This window comes from Lissotriton helveticus, chromosome 4_1 (assembly GCF_964261635.1).
Source record: "Lissotriton helveticus chromosome 4_1, aLisHel1.1, whole genome shotgun sequence".
Lineage (NCBI taxonomy): Eukaryota > Metazoa > Chordata > Amphibia > Caudata > Salamandridae > Lissotriton > Lissotriton helveticus.
In genome coordinates, this window is record NC_136063.1 from 1,287,802,217 (window position 1) to 1,287,817,612 (window position 15,396).

The 15,396-nt window shown below is 45.8% G+C and overlaps 1 protein-coding gene across 2 annotated transcripts in view; it reads right to left on the bottom strand.

Annotated features, from left to right (window-relative positions):
• Positions 1–1,712: 1,712 nt before the first annotated feature.
• BLOC1S4 (biogenesis of lysosomal organelles complex 1 subunit 4) overlaps positions 1,713–15,396 on the bottom strand; it is a 108,682-nt gene continuing 94,998 nt past the window's right edge. For both annotated transcript variants that reach the window (XM_078687863.1, XM_078687864.1), the window contains one exon: positions 1,713–2,611. In XM_078687863.1, coding sequence (XP_078543989.1) covers positions 2,510–2,611 — 102 coding nt within the window. In that variant the 3' untranslated portion in view covers positions 1,713–2,509. The remainder of the gene's footprint in view (positions 2,612–15,396) is intronic.

Genomic DNA, 15,396 nt, shown 5'->3' on the forward strand with positions numbered 1-15,396 from the left:
ATATTATATACAAGAGACAGTTTGGAGCCTTGACAAAAGGGAAAAAAACTTTCACCCCCCATTATGGACCTCCAGAGCCACTCAACAGAACATTCATAGACATGTGAAAGCGGCTGTTTGAAGAACTGCCTAGCTGTCTGTAAAGAGGACTGGGCACACTTACCTTCAACTCCAAGGGTCAGCTGACTAACCATAAGTGTGAGCCACAAGGTCACAACAAGCTTCAAATGTCTTCCTACAACTGCCCAGCTGACCTGCTGCAACTGGACCTGCCATACCTCTACTGGACTGTGCTAGAGTGAGTCATTTATCCCCAAAAGGAGCGTCCGAAGATCTTGGATCCTTGGCTGTCATCAGAGTGTACTCCTCCCAAGGAAAAGGAGAAAAATCCCGAAGTCACTCATCGCAATCGGGCCACTTCACGCCAATGTGAAGCTCTAGTGAAACCTGCTCTTCGCGCTACAGCATCCGCCAGGGACGACCAGCAACACAAGAGCTGCATTTCGCGCTACAGCAACGACCTTCCACTTTAAGCTACAACAGCAACCGTATGTGACAGCCGGGCTGCTCTTCGCGCTACAGTGACGACCATCCACAATGCTCTACCGCTCTACCTGCTCCTTGCAGCATTTTCCACTGCGAATAGAACCCTTTTTGCGCTGGACTTTGACAGTAACTTTTCAGGGCGACTAATCTGGTCCCTGTATCCAACCTGTGCTCCATCGCGGCCAGCCTGAACTTGTGACTTTCCCCCAGTATAGCACGACCAGATGACCAGGAGTTGTGCTTTGTGCTTTTAGCTGCTATTTTTTGCTAAAACATTGAAATTGCATCTCTCTGGTTGTACTGACTGGATTTATGTTGTTCTGGTATAATTGTATATATTAAAATGTATTCTATTTTTTCTAAATTGGTCTGGGATTTCTCTTGTGTGTGCTTTCACTTTTTTGTACCATTTGTGTGTTGCATAAATACTTTACAAATCGCCACTAGGTTAAGCCTGACTGCTTTGTGCTGAGCAACCAGAGTGTTAAGCAAAGGTTTGTTTAGTGACTGTTGTCAGACACACTCACAAGGAGTTTGGCTTCCGCCCCCACCCTCCTCCCCCCCCGGCCCCACCCACAACCAAAAACACTCGTCTATCGGACTCTCTTGTGGTTGTGTCTGGTCTGTGTCTGAGGTAGCACTGGGGCGTTCCTGCAAACACTGAATCTTCTGCCTGCACTTTTCCTCAGATGAAATGTTTATCTGTATGCAAGTATTGTGCCTTGGGTTTTGTAAATTAAACTAAGGTTAAACCTCAGTCATTCTTCACTGTGAATGATCGGAGTGGTGGCTTATGTGTGTGGGAACACAAGAAGGGGCCTTACTTTCCAAAGGTGCCTACTACCAATTTCCTTTTATATAGCAAAATCCCTCAAAGTCTATCCTTAATATTGTCTAATAAGAGCACACAGACCATGTACGGCAGTCTTTCTTCATTGCCTGAATGAAATCATCCTGTTGACTTCAACCATATGCTACTTTGTTTAGCTCTGCATGTCTTAGAGCCTTCAAAATATTTTAATTCGACTTCATGGTTATAATGAAGAGATACCAGACAATGCTTTCAAAATAGCTCATGTCCTCAATTTGAGCAATAAAGAACTATTAGCGAAAATGCCCTACATCAGACTACCTCAACATATCAATTATCAAGGAATAAATACACATTTTGTTTTCATCAATTTTCACTTTATATCACAGATGTTATTTTACTTGCCAGCATTCCAAAATGATAGGCAATTATATCAAAGCCCCCTGAATTCAAAGGACAAACTTTTAATAAGTGCATTCAAAAGTGTGGTCTGCAATACGTTAAACCACCATCTACTTCTGTTGTAGACTTGCATAATTTTCTTTTTTCTGAAAGCAGATGTGAATAAACCTCGGATTGAAAAAAATGTAATTAAATGGAAGCGCAAGTAACCACAGCAACGGAAGACATTCAATTCTGGCAAAAGAGGAACGAGAATACATACATTAAAGAATCAGCAGAAACATTAAGAATTGTTTTAATTTTGTCCATTTCTACATGTTAAAAATACTTTGTCCTCTTATGGGTTGCCTGTATTTTTATATTTGGATTAACAAAGACATGCAAACACTTTTAGTGTTATAAAACAGGTCTTCTAATGACCAGATTGCCTTCAAAGAAATGGAGACTTGGAATGCAACAGTCCCCTACTATTCTGAAAATAGTAAAAAGCATCCAATTACAGACAAATTCAAAACACTGGATTCCAACAGCATTTCTAGGCTGAACATTTGTGGTCCTCTGCTACGAGATAGTTCTCAGTAAGTTGCACCTTTCTATATGAAACAGTAGTTAAAGTCTGCCGGAAGGTTGTAAGGCACGCTCCAAATCAGCACAACAGCATGGATTCTCTGTCATTTAGTCGCACTATCCAGCAAGCTCTTTTCCCGTTACCGACATTTTTATTAAGCCCATGACCATGTGAAAGCCCAATCATGTGTGAGGTGCATCACTGCACGTAGGGAAATAATCTTCAGTCCTAAAAACGACTGGGGGCTTGTACGGAGTCTGTTGGTGTCTTGCAGCGGTCGATCTCTGTAATCAGAAAAATAAGATGAGTTAGTTCCATTCTATGATTAAAAGTTGAAGCTAGTATGCCTAATTTTAGGATTTATATAGTGCTTTAATACCCTCAGCATTTAAGCACTAGATGAAACTCTTTGAGCAGGGAACAAGGGAAACAAAAGATTAGTTTCACAGAGCTCGTTCGTAAAACTTTATTCGATCTTAAAAATAAAAGATCATAAAAGCACAGTACATCAATATTAAAAGCATAACATTTCATTAAAATTTACAGCCTAAAATACAAGAAATTGCAAGTGCATCTTAATCTTGCTAAAAATGACTAGGAAGTCATTTTCCTTTTCTTTATACAAGCCCAAAGGAAACTAGCTAGTACACAGCTAATAAACGGATTACTAATTTTTTTATGAAATCTAAGAGCCACTGTACATGGTCTACAATTATAATGTCTAAGAGTCGGTAGTATACATCTTACTCTTTCCACTTTATACAAGTCACAGAATCGAATAATATGAAGGTCTGATTGTTTCGAAACTCCATCACAAGGGCAAACAGTCAAGTCACAGTGCTTAAATTATCCCGCCGGATAACTCGCCATCAGAGGGAACAGATTCATGCGAAATCTTACTAAAAGATATTGGTGCTGTAAATTCTGAATTTCCTCTAAGTAGCAATAATCTCCCTCTGCTAAAGCCGGGAGATGTCGATATATTCTAACTGTTGGTTTGTCTTTATTTATCTCCATTCTTTCTCACACTACCTATGACAAAATATTTTCCTTTAGATCCTTCTTGGACAACTGAAGGCATTCACTAGGGTTTCTAAACAAATACTCCAAAACTAAAAAAATTCAAAGTTGACTTTACATGAAGCAGCATTCTATGTTGTGCACATTGTCTGATTTAAGGCAATCCTTTATAATGGATTGTTTTAAAAATACTGTGTTCTTCCTCCAAGTTGAATGCCATAAAGCTAATGACGCAAACCTTACTAGGTCACTGATATAGGGGAAATCCAATTCCACATGACAATTAAAATTGGAGCACGTATTGGGAAAGAAACCAGCCGCTTCAAAAATTTATCCTCAAGAATCTGCAAGTGCTCAATTGGAGAGATCCCCTACACCCCTGCTCCATAAGTAGTGGCTGAGATTGTCTTGGCCTTATATATGCTCTTTATAACTTTTATACGTTTTGTACCCAGTTTCTTGACAAATTTTGTGATCGCTGCCATGCTACTTTCCATCACTTCCGCCCTGTTTTTGAGCAGATTAGCCCAGGTGTGACCTTTGTCAAACATGACTCCCAAATAAGAGAAAGAGTCTACTACCTCTAATCTGCGGGCCCCTAGATGGAAAAATTGTGCTTTCCCATGCTCTGTAGTATTTGCTATTAATATAAAGGATTTCGATACATTGACTCTTAGATCGAGGGAAGTCATGAAAGAGGCAATGGCAGTTATCATACATTGCAAGGACCTACCTGTTCTGGCGACTAAGATAGTATCGTCGGCATAGGCGAGCAGTGGGAGAGTTAGTGAGTCAAATTTCGGAATGTCCGGTGTCATACCTTCCAATGCTGTCTCAACCCCGTTCATATATAATGAGAACAAGAATGGGGGAAGTACACATCCTTGCCTAGCCTCTTTAAATCTGAAATGAACTGGCCATACCAGACAGATGAAGTAGTCTGGCAATATAACTGCCGAACGAATGTAGGAATTGGGGGATCAACCCCCATGGACTCCATTATCTCCCATAGTTTGCAATGATTCACGCAGTCAAATGCTTTGGTGAGATCCATGAAGGCCATGTAGATTTAGTTCCCCTTTTGCCCGGGTATATTTCTCTATAACGAGGCTCAAGTTCAAGCATTGGTCGATTGGGCCGGAATCAATATGTTTCTCTCAAGGGCCCATTCTTCCAGCCTAAGTAATAGTAACTGTCACATTAATTTTGAGGTGCTGACTAGAAAAGATATGGGCCTGTAGTTGCCTGGGTAATTTTTAGCTCCTTTTTTATAGATTCTAATAATAACGCTTGTGCCCCATGAAGTAAGCGTGCCAACCATAGCTATAGCATAGCTATAGCATTAAATACGTTCCGCAATAGGTGGGCCATTGAAAGTGATCTTCCAAGAATAAGTCTCGGCCCAGGGTCTTTGCCTTGCTGCACCTTCCCAACCCCTTTGGGGTCTGAAGGGACTGGCAACTGGTCGATTGAACAAATTGCCAGTGACCCAAAAATCGTCTCAAAATGGACACCCCGGCGTCCTCTCCCATATGAGATTCCAAGGTTGGATCCCTGGCGTCCTTAAAATGGTGGTTATATACCACCCTCTAGAAAGTCCCTGCTATTGTTGGTTAATGCTGCCCTTTCTAGTTGTTCTCCTTCTCTTTGTTTCCTAGTTTCTTTATATGCCTTACGCAGTAACTTTAACTTCCCTTGATCTCTGGATACTTCTTTCAGGGCTTTCATGGCTTCATCCATCTTCTTAGTTACTATTTAATGGGTTATATTTTCCTTATCTATACTATCCCATTTTAGTTGATATCCGTCCTTCCTTCCTAAGACCAGTGTCACTATAACTTTAGTTTGCCTATCCCGGGGGGCCCAATGCCATGGAAAGGCAGAAGATGGCGTGGTCACTATAGGTAGTAAATGTTGACTCCACTTATGTCCATTTCCCACCAAGAGGTTCTGAAGTCAATACAAAGTCAATAGTTGACTCGCAATCGTTGCATATGAAAGTCTTTATAAACTCCCTGGAAGATACTGCCAGTGTTGTTTCTTATCTCCAGATTTCCAATGACTCGACCTGACTGTGCAGGCACTGCCTCTGTTTGGAAGGAGCGATGCCCATCTATAGTGATTTGATCAATTGCCCAGGTCTCCTGTAAGCAAATGATATCGTATTTTTGCCAGACATCCAACCAGTGCGTGTTACCCACCTTTCCCTTAATACCATCAACATTACAGGAAGCCAGTTTTATCCAGCTACCATCACCCCTTCTATGTCCCCTGGGGAAATTACTTCCTCATGTATTTTTCTCTCAAGTGTGCTCCGAGCCTGTTTGCGCTAAGTCCATTGTAAATCGCAGGAATCAAGCCTTGCTAAAGGAGCAAATCTGTTTTCTGTTTCCCACTTAGAGCTTCCCAAATAGCCCAGAGCATTTGAGGTCATTTGTTGGGATCTACGCCTTCCATATGGATAGCTGTAAGGACCTAAATTACTCAGGGGAACAGGGGTATAAAAGTCCAGAGACAAAGCAAAGATCTGAGTGCCAGGGAAAGCTACGTCATGTAGTTGAGGTTTCAAAAGGCTCACCACTTGCCTATTGTTAAAATTGGCCACTATACAATCTCCTTTTAAATTTTTATGTGAGGTACCTACCAGCCCACTCTTCTTGCCATTGCGGGTTAAACCACCATTTCTTTCTGTCCCCATCCCCCCATATTTATTCAACCAAAACAGTGATTTATCCATCAACTGCTCTGTGGAGTCTTTCTGACCCTCCCTCAGTACGGGGACATTTGCCAAAACCAGCACCAGAAGTGAGGCTGCGGGGGAGATCTAACGATAGGTGGTGCTGCTGCCCATTAGTCATTCTCTTGTCTTCCATCAAAAGTGTTGCCCTCCCCTCATGTATTCCCTCCCTCTCATCCATATGAACAGACGTTATGTGTCTGCGGTGCCCCCCCCTACAGCTGGGCCCCGATGGACCCACGGGGAGCTTGCTCAAAACCAGGGGGCGGGAAATACGAACAGGGGGTCCCTTTAAAGAGGGGGGCTCTGGCTCCATGGGCATATTTCCCTCTCCTTGTGCTCACCCGCTTACTGGACCTTTAAGATTTCCCGATGTGACTATCAACTCTCCCCCAGGGGCACCCACTGACCCAAATGAACCTTTACACTCTATCTTTATGAGTCTGTATATTTAAGGCTGCAAAAGAAGGGACACCATGTTCTGCAGTCTGTTCCATCTCGCTTCGTCGATCACAACAGAACATGGGTTAGTGGAAGGTATGTGTGACATGCTTGGTTCTCCTTCACTGATTATCGGGAGTCTTTTTGATTTTAAGTTTTTATTGCATTTGGTTTTACTCTTTTCCCACATTTTTTCCTCCTAGCAGCTGGTTCAGTGTTGGACTCTTCAATGAGGATTGATTTTGTCGAAGGACGGGTGCAGATCATCACAGGCTTGAAAATCAGGGGGGCTATATTGCATAGTTCGGGGCCAGTCTAGGGTAATAATGATGTCGGGGCTGTGCATCCTCTACTTACTGCCAAGGAGAGCCGACGCTCTATGAGCTCTATTTCATGGGACAAGACATTAGCAGCCTGTCTAACAAATGCAGCAAGTGTATTCACTGTCCCCCACCCCCGAACCTTTCTTGTTGCCTTCCTCCTACCCATTATAGGGGACACTCCTTCCCGCGAAGAACATAGAGCTGGATTCCCCCAGAACAATGACCGACGGTCCGCGCTTTTATGCACAGGTGCTGCTGTGGCTTATGGGGTTAGTAGTCTCCCCCAAGCAGGATTTCAGGCGCAGTCGGGAGCTGGCATTTACACAGCGTAATATTTAATCTTAATGTTTACTGAAGCCTTATATCTGCACAGCAGGGCTGGGTATGGTACAACTTTAACCATTGAAAAGCTTTAGCAACTTATGGCTTATTTAGAGTTACATAGTGCGAGATTTCCATTTTCTTAACCTGTGATCTGCGGCCCTCACTTAGGGTACTCAGGGTGGTCTTCAAATGTAGAGGAAATTAAATATTAGAAGTGTGCATCAACTGAAACAAACTGCAAAACTGAAAAACGTAAAAACGTTCTGTTAATGTGAAGATATTTTAAATTGGAGACTAAAGTTTAAATTGGTATGGTTTGCTTGACTTGTTGGAACATTGCAAGTACACCAAACACAATATAGTATGGGCAATGGGTCGCCTCAAATGAAGCACCACCAAAAATAGAATATGCATCAGAAGCAAAAAAGTCAGTACAATGTCAGGGTTTAGCACAGTACTTCATCTTTTAGAATTAGAAAACAAGTTCATAAAAGCTCCAACCTTCTCATTAAAATGTTATTAGAATTTTTCTACATTTGTGAACTAAATTAAATTTCTAATTAAATATTTCATTATTTGTGTATTTATTTGATATATAGCTGTCCGTATTTTGGTGTATTGTTTTGTACTTCAAGTCGTAATACTTGCATAGGCTGGGGTCCCAGGCTTCCAGTAATATCTCAGCAGGGGTCTTTAGATTCCATTAATAATTCGATGGGTGGTCACAAGAAATCAAAAGGTTAAAGAACGCTGCCATAGGAGATACCATCTAGCATGATTCTGAGTTCACCAAGAGCAGACTCACATCTGGGCCTGTATTACAGAAGTGCCCAGGGGACTTTGTGTGCCCCCGGACACTTTAGTACTACAGAAGGCGCCGCAGATGCTTGTGTAGCCCTTTCTGTAATACAGATATCGCTGGCACATATGTTGTGCCAGCGCTATCTTAGGAGGATTTTGGCTCATTTCATGGGGGCATGGCCCCATACAAATGAGAGTATCTCTTTACCGCACTGTATTATGGAAGCAGGCACAGAAGAACAAGTTACTTGCCTTCGGTAACGCTTTTTCTGGTAGATACAGTATCTGCCTGTGGATTCCTCGCCTTGTGAATATCCCCCTTGCATCAGCAACGTTCGCAAAATTCTTTGTAGCACGCCGGCGTGGATGACGTCATAGGAACGCGCATCGCGCGCGACTCCGTCTGACGTCACCGACTCCTTATTAGGCCCACGTCGGCGTGATGACATCAGTTCCGCGGAGGCGGGTGGGTCAGTGAGGAATCCACAGGCAGATACTATATCTACCAGAAAAAGCGTTACCGAAGGTAAGTAACTTGTTCTTCTGATAGATACATCTGCCAGTGGATTCCTCACCTTGTGAATAGAGTTCCACAGCAGTCCCCACTCCCGGAGCAGGGTGTCCACCCTACCACACCAAGAAATCTTGGAGGAGAGAGCGCGCGAAGTGGCCATCCCTCCTCACCTTGGTATCCAAGCAGTAATGCTTCGTGAAAGTGTGGAGGGAGGCCCAAGTCGCGGCTCTGCAAATGTCCTCAACAGGTACACCTCTAGACAATGCAGAAGTAGCAGATCTTGCCCTGGTAGAATGAGCTCTTATACCTTCAGGAGGGTCCTTACCCGCCAGGGAGTAGCAAATCTTGATGCACAGGATTATCCACCTGGAAAGTGTGCGCTTGTGCACCGCTCTGCCCTTTCGACAGTCAGCAAAACCAACAAATAATTGGTCGTCCAACCGGAAGTCTTGTTCTGTCCAGATAAAAAGACACCGCCCTCTTAGGGTCCAGACGGTGCAGTCTCTCTTCCTCCTTAGAAGGGTGAGGGGGAGGATAGAAGGTAGGAAGGGTAATTGACTGCCCCAGATGGAATGGAGTTTCCACCTTAGGCAGAAAAGCAGCCCTGGTCCTAAGAACCGTTCGATCAGCATGAATGGTCAGGAATGGGGGCTTAGAACTAAGAGCTTGAAGCTCACTCACCCTCCTTGCTGAGGTGATCGCAACTAAGAAGACCGCCTTGAAAGACAAAAGCCTCATGGGACACTTGTGTAAGGGTTCGAAGGGAGAACCCATCAAGAATGTTAAGACAAGATTTAAGTCCCATTGGGGCACGATAAATGGAGAAGGAGGGAACTTATTAGTGAGGCCCTTCAGAAACCTCAAAACCACTGGAGATTTAAAAAGAGACGGCTGATCCGGCAAACAGAGAAAAGCCGATAACGCCGAAAGGTAACCTTTGACTGTGGCAACAGCAAATCCTTGCTGCGCCAAAGAAAGAGCAAACTGTAAAATATCGGACAAATGAGCCCTCAAAGGGTCAATAGCCTTCTCCCTACACCAAACAACAAATTTAGACCACCTATACGAATAGATGGACTTGGTGGAGTCACGCCTGGCCGAAAGAATGACATCCACCACATCGTGAGGGAGAGAAAAGGAAATCAGGTTGCCCCGTTCAATCTCCAGGCATGAAGGTGTAATGTCTGGAGGCGGGGGTGTAGAACCTGCCCCTCCATCTGAGAGAGGAGATCTACCCTGAAAGGGAGACGGAGCAGCGGTTGAGAGGAGAGGTGGAGTAGGTCCGTGTACCACACCCTTCTTGGCCAATCCTTGGGCCCGGTCTTGGCGAATCTTCCTCAGAACCCGAGGAATCAAGGGTATGGGAGGAAAAGCGTAAAGGAGTTGACTTCCCCAACTCAACTGAAACGCGTCCCCCAGTGCTCCTTGCATCGGATACTGCAGAATGACAGGCAGTGAGCATTCTCGCGAGTGCGAACAGGTCCACCCGAGGAGTCCCCCACATCCGAAAGATGCCGTGAACAACCTCCGGATAGAGCCTCCACTCGTGGTCGGCAGAGAACTGCTGACTGAGAACGTCTGCACGTACGTTCAGAACTCCGGTCAGATGATTTGCCATCAGACAAATCTGATGGTCCTGAACCCAGGACCAGAGACGCAGAGCCTCTCTGCAGAGACACTGCAACCCTATTCCTCCCTGCTTGTTGATATACCACATCGCGGTCGTGTTGTCCGTCAGGACTTGAACCAACTGACCGTGAAGGGAAGGGAGGAAGGCCTTGAGCGCCAGACGTATAGCCCGCAACTCTAGAAGGTTGATGTGAAGCAACCTTTCCTCTGGAGACCAAAGACCTTTGACCTCCAGATCCCCCAGATGAGCACCCCACCCTAGAGTGGATGCATCCGTAATCACCGTGGCCACCGATGGAGGTAGATGGAAGGGCTTTCCTTCAGACAGATTGCCCTCCACACTCCACCAAGACAGATCCGCTGCAGTTTCTCTGGAGATCCTCACTGACTCCCTGAGATCTAGGTTGTGCTGATACCACTGCCTGCGGAGGCACCACTGGAGCGCCCTCATGTGCCAGCGTGCATGATTGACCAACAGAATGCAAGAAGCCATCTGACCGAGCAGACGAAGGACCTTCAGGGCTGGAACAACCGCTCCATTGAAGAATAAAGGAATAATTTCTTGTATGTCGCGAATCCTTTGTGGTGGAGGGAATGCACGACATACAGTAGTGTCTAGTACCGCACCTATGAACAGGTTGCACTGGGAGGGCACCAGGTGAGACTTGGGTACATTTATCGAAAAACCCAACCTGTGCAACAACTGAGTTGTCTCTTGCAGATGATGGAGCACCTTCTCCGGCGACTCTGCTTTGATCAGCCAGTCGTCCAGATAGGGGAACACAGGAATCCCCGACCTTCTGAGATGCGCAGCCACCACTGCCATCACCTTGGTGAAAACTCGAGGCGCAGTAGTAAGTCCAAACGGAAGGAACGCAAACTGGTAGTGTTGCGACCCTACCGTAAAACGGAGATACTTCCTGTGCGACTTCAGGATGGGAATGTGGAAATAAGCATCCTGCAAGTCGATCGACACCATCCAGTCTTCTTCCAACAGCGCTTGAAGAACCTGCGCAAGAGTGAGCATCTTGAACTTTTCCTGTTTCAGATACAAGTTCAAGATCCTGAGATCCAGGATTGGACGAAGTCTGCCATCCTTTTTGGGGATCAGGAAATACCGGGAGTAGCACCCCTGACCCCTCTCCTGCTCCGGAACCACCTCTATTGCACCCTTTCTGAACAGTGCCAGGACTTCTTCCTGCAGGAGAAGCAGGTGGTCCTCCGAACAATAACCTTGGCAAGGAGGGTAATTGGGAGGGAACTCCTGAAAAGGAAGTGCATACCCATTTTCTACGAGATTGAGAACCCAAAGATCTGATGTAAACGATTCCCAATCCCGTAGAAAATGAGTAAGCCGACCCCCTACTGGACCCGCATGATCCGGAATGGCGGATCTAGGGCTGCTTTGCTGTTGTTGGTGGGGGTGGGTATTAGAGGAGGAAGTAGAGGAGGAAGAGGCCTGACGTCCACGAACCCTCTGTCTACCTCTGTATGACTTGTACAGAGGGTTCTGCTGTTGCTGCTGGCCTTGTTTATAGGGACGAAAAGTGGACCTACCAAATCCCCTAAACTTTCTGGTGGTAGAGCCTCTAGCCTGCAGGCCCAAAGACCTTGCCGTCGCCCGGCTATCTTTAAACCTCTCCAATGCTACATCCGCTTTTTTTCCAAAGAGGCCAGTTCCGTCAAATGGTAAGTCCATTTGAGTAGACTGTACATCTGCTGAAAATTCAGAAGATTTAAGCCAAGCGGCCCTTCTCGTGGCAACAGTAGAGCCCAATTTCCTGGCCATAGAGTCAGTCATGTCCTTGCCACTCTATTACCTGGTGGGCCGCTGCCTAAGTATCAGAGACTACTTCATTTAAGTTTTTTCTATCTTCCTCCGGAAGCTTAGTTGACAATTGTTTCACAGAGTCCATCAAAGCATGAACATATCTCCCAGCAGGCAAGTAGCATTGGTAGATCTAAGTGCCATGCTACCAGAGGAGAAAATCTTTTTTGCAGACTGGTCCAATTTTTTAGAATCTTTATCTGCTGGCACCTGTGGAAAAGAACCTGCAGATCTGTTGGAACAAGCGGCCTGCACAACCAGACTTTCCGGTGAAGGATGCGAAGAAAGAAACTCAGGGTCACCAGGTGCCACCCTGTAACGTCTTGCCACCGACCTGGACACCGCAGGAGCAGTCAGTGGTCTCTTCCAGACCTCCATCATTGGCTGTCAAAGCCTCAGTGAATGGGAGTGTAGGGTCTATAATAGAGGAAGGCGAAGGCAAAACCTCTGTGAGGATGTTAGGCTTGAACTCAACGGTAGGTAAAGTCAGATTGAGCAGCTCCGCCGCCTTCTTAATGACAACATGGTAGGGTGCCACGTCCTTAGATGGTGCATCAGAAACGGATGGCAAACCCCACTCAGGAGAGAGTTCCAGGCCACTAGCACTATGCAGGTCCCCAAAACAATCCCCTTGATCCAGAAGTTCTCCTTCCTCTACTTCAGGATCTTCGTACTCCTTTTCCTCCATGAGGCATTGAGCTCTGCGCCTCGACCACTCCAGACAAACCAAAGTCGTCGGATCCGGTAACCACTCAGACGGAGCCGGAGCCGGCGTCGAAGGAGGAGCCGGGACAGCTTGAGCACGAGAATCTCAAACAGGCGTCGTACCTCGATCCAGTTCTCGAGGTCGCTCCGGAGCCAGCGAAGCCGTGCGCAGAGTCGATGACCTCGGCGTACTGAGCCAAGGTGTATAAGGGGTCGGCATAAACGGCATAAAAGGTGCCGGAGCGTAAGCTTGAGGGACACCAAAGTTAAAAGACAACGGACCCATGAGACCTGCCGGTGCACCAGTGGGGTACATTGCCCTTGCATAAACGGCAAACATGGCGTTAAGGAAATGCGAGGGGTCCTGTCCAGGACCAGGAAAGGGAGGGTACGAACCGATCAGCTGCTCCGAAGGAGGCTGCTCTGGGATCGGTTCTTCCTGACCCTCTTGAACCTCTGGGCTTTCCACCGGAGTCGGTGCCCGAAGAATCTCCTAGTCTTCTTCATGTGCCGAAGAATGACGCGAATCCGGATTCGGTTCTTGCTCCGGATCCGGGGAAACCTCACGAGATCGCTCAGGTGAAGGTGACACGAAGTCGATGCGATGTTTACGTGATGAAGACTTCCTCTTCGAATCCGAAGACTCTTTGCCAGAGTGATGTGTTGAGCTATGCTTCCTCCTCTTGTGCTTCTTCGTCGAGGAGCCCGAAGTATGACCCGAAGCAGACTTCGACCTAGACCTCGACGCCGATCTTGACCTAGACTTCGATCGCGACCTCTGCTTCGACCTCGAAGACCTACCAGCTTCTTTACCTTTCACCTTGGCCAGCAGAAGTTTCGCTTCACGTTCTCGTAAAGCCTTTGGGTTCATTTTGAAGCAGGATCGGCAGCTCTTGACATCATGGTCCGAACCAAGACACCACAAGCAATCGTCGTGCAGATCGGTAATAGACATCATCCGGGCACACGATCTGCACTGTTTGAACCCTGTCTTCCTCGATGACATCCTCGACGAAGAATAGACACTCGACAGAAAATAGCAACAAGTTACTAAATGAATCACAGAAGATCCCAGAAACCGTTAGCGTCGACGACGCGGAAAAAAGGGAACTGATGTCATCACTCGGACGTGGGCCTAATAAGGAGTCGGTGACGTTAGACGGAGTCGCGCGCGATGCCGCGTTTCTATGACGTCGTCCACGCCGGTGTGCTAAAAAGAATTTTCCGAACGTTGCTGACGCAAGGGGGATATTCACAAGGTGAGGAATCCACTGGCAGATGTATATATCAGAAGTAAAGCAGCTGCCAGGAGACTCACTGACAGTGCGCCTCAAAAAGGCCCTGATGGCAGCCCTTTGGAGGACGTCAAGTGGGTCCTATGGACACACTAGACATCCCCTTGCAGGCAGGTGCAGTCACTCACTGTACTCACATGCAAGGGGATCTCTCTTCTCTCTTTAAACTGCAGGTGGGTGCTGCCTGCACCGTGAAACACAGAGCGGCTTGGGAGCAGCTGCTCAGTATTTCACTTGAATGCACTGAACTCAGGGTAGCGCAAGTTCGCAGTTGCCCTCACGGCAGCGCAGTCAACCTAATAGGGCACACTTCCCTGTTTGTGCCTGGTGTACCTGTCTGAAGGTGCGCCGTGGCCCAAACAGGGAAAAGGCGCCCTATACGTAATAGGACCTCTGGCGTCTGCCCCAGTATTTTTTGCTCACAGATTGCTCCTAATGAGAGTAGGAGAAACCAGTATGCAAAAACACTACCATAATCAGAAACAAACAGGCAGTTAACGGTTTCATGATCCCAGGTCCCATTGTTATTCCCCACTCTAGCCATCCAAACTCAAAACTGCACTGTACAAAGTCAAGAATACTACCTAGAAATGGTTATTCCAGCCTGAGTATTGCTATGCCTCTGATATTGTACAACTCTCAATTGAATCCTTGATGAATACTGCACCAAAATTCAGGATCAAAATTGTGACCTTTTGGAATAAGAGGAAATTACTCACCTAGCAAGGAGTGTTCTTCCATTGGTAAATATTTTCCATGGAACCAAACTTTGAATTTATGGAGACCCAGAAGCAAGAAATAGAATCCGTTAAAGTTGTACAAACAGGTGATCTTGTACAGATCCAATGCATGAAAGTCCGTGAAGAGGAACCAGTTATTTATAATTGCATTCAATTTACGGGTAGGTTAAAGCAGATTTTTGGTAAATCCCTGCAGACATGATCCTGAACTGTATTTTTCTTCCACCCTCTGATCCATTTTAGAGCAGTGATGACAAGTGTGGAAAATGATGGCATTCGCATTACTGCTAAGTGATCCCTTGCCACGTCCAACACAAAGTCGATCCTTTTTCTTTTATCCAACAGTAAGATTATTAGTGTTCCTACTTGCACTTACATTACGGGGAATATTTCCGGTGTTGCTTTGTGTCCACCAGCCTGTACATGGATTCCAGAAGCTGGCTAAGGAACCTGAGGATCTACTGCAGATACAGAAGCCACTCATAGTGAAGCGATAATGAAAGTAACCCTCTTAATTAGCAGTGTGCATCTAACCATTACCAAGTCCGAAAAGTAGATAAACCTAACTCCATAAAACAAACACATACACATGTAACTGTCATCAGTTATTGAATACAGACATCAGCGAACACTGAGAAACCTTGTGTGGAAAAAATTGCATTAATATTAATGCATGGAAGCCCGTTTAGAAGCAATAATATGAAGAAAATGT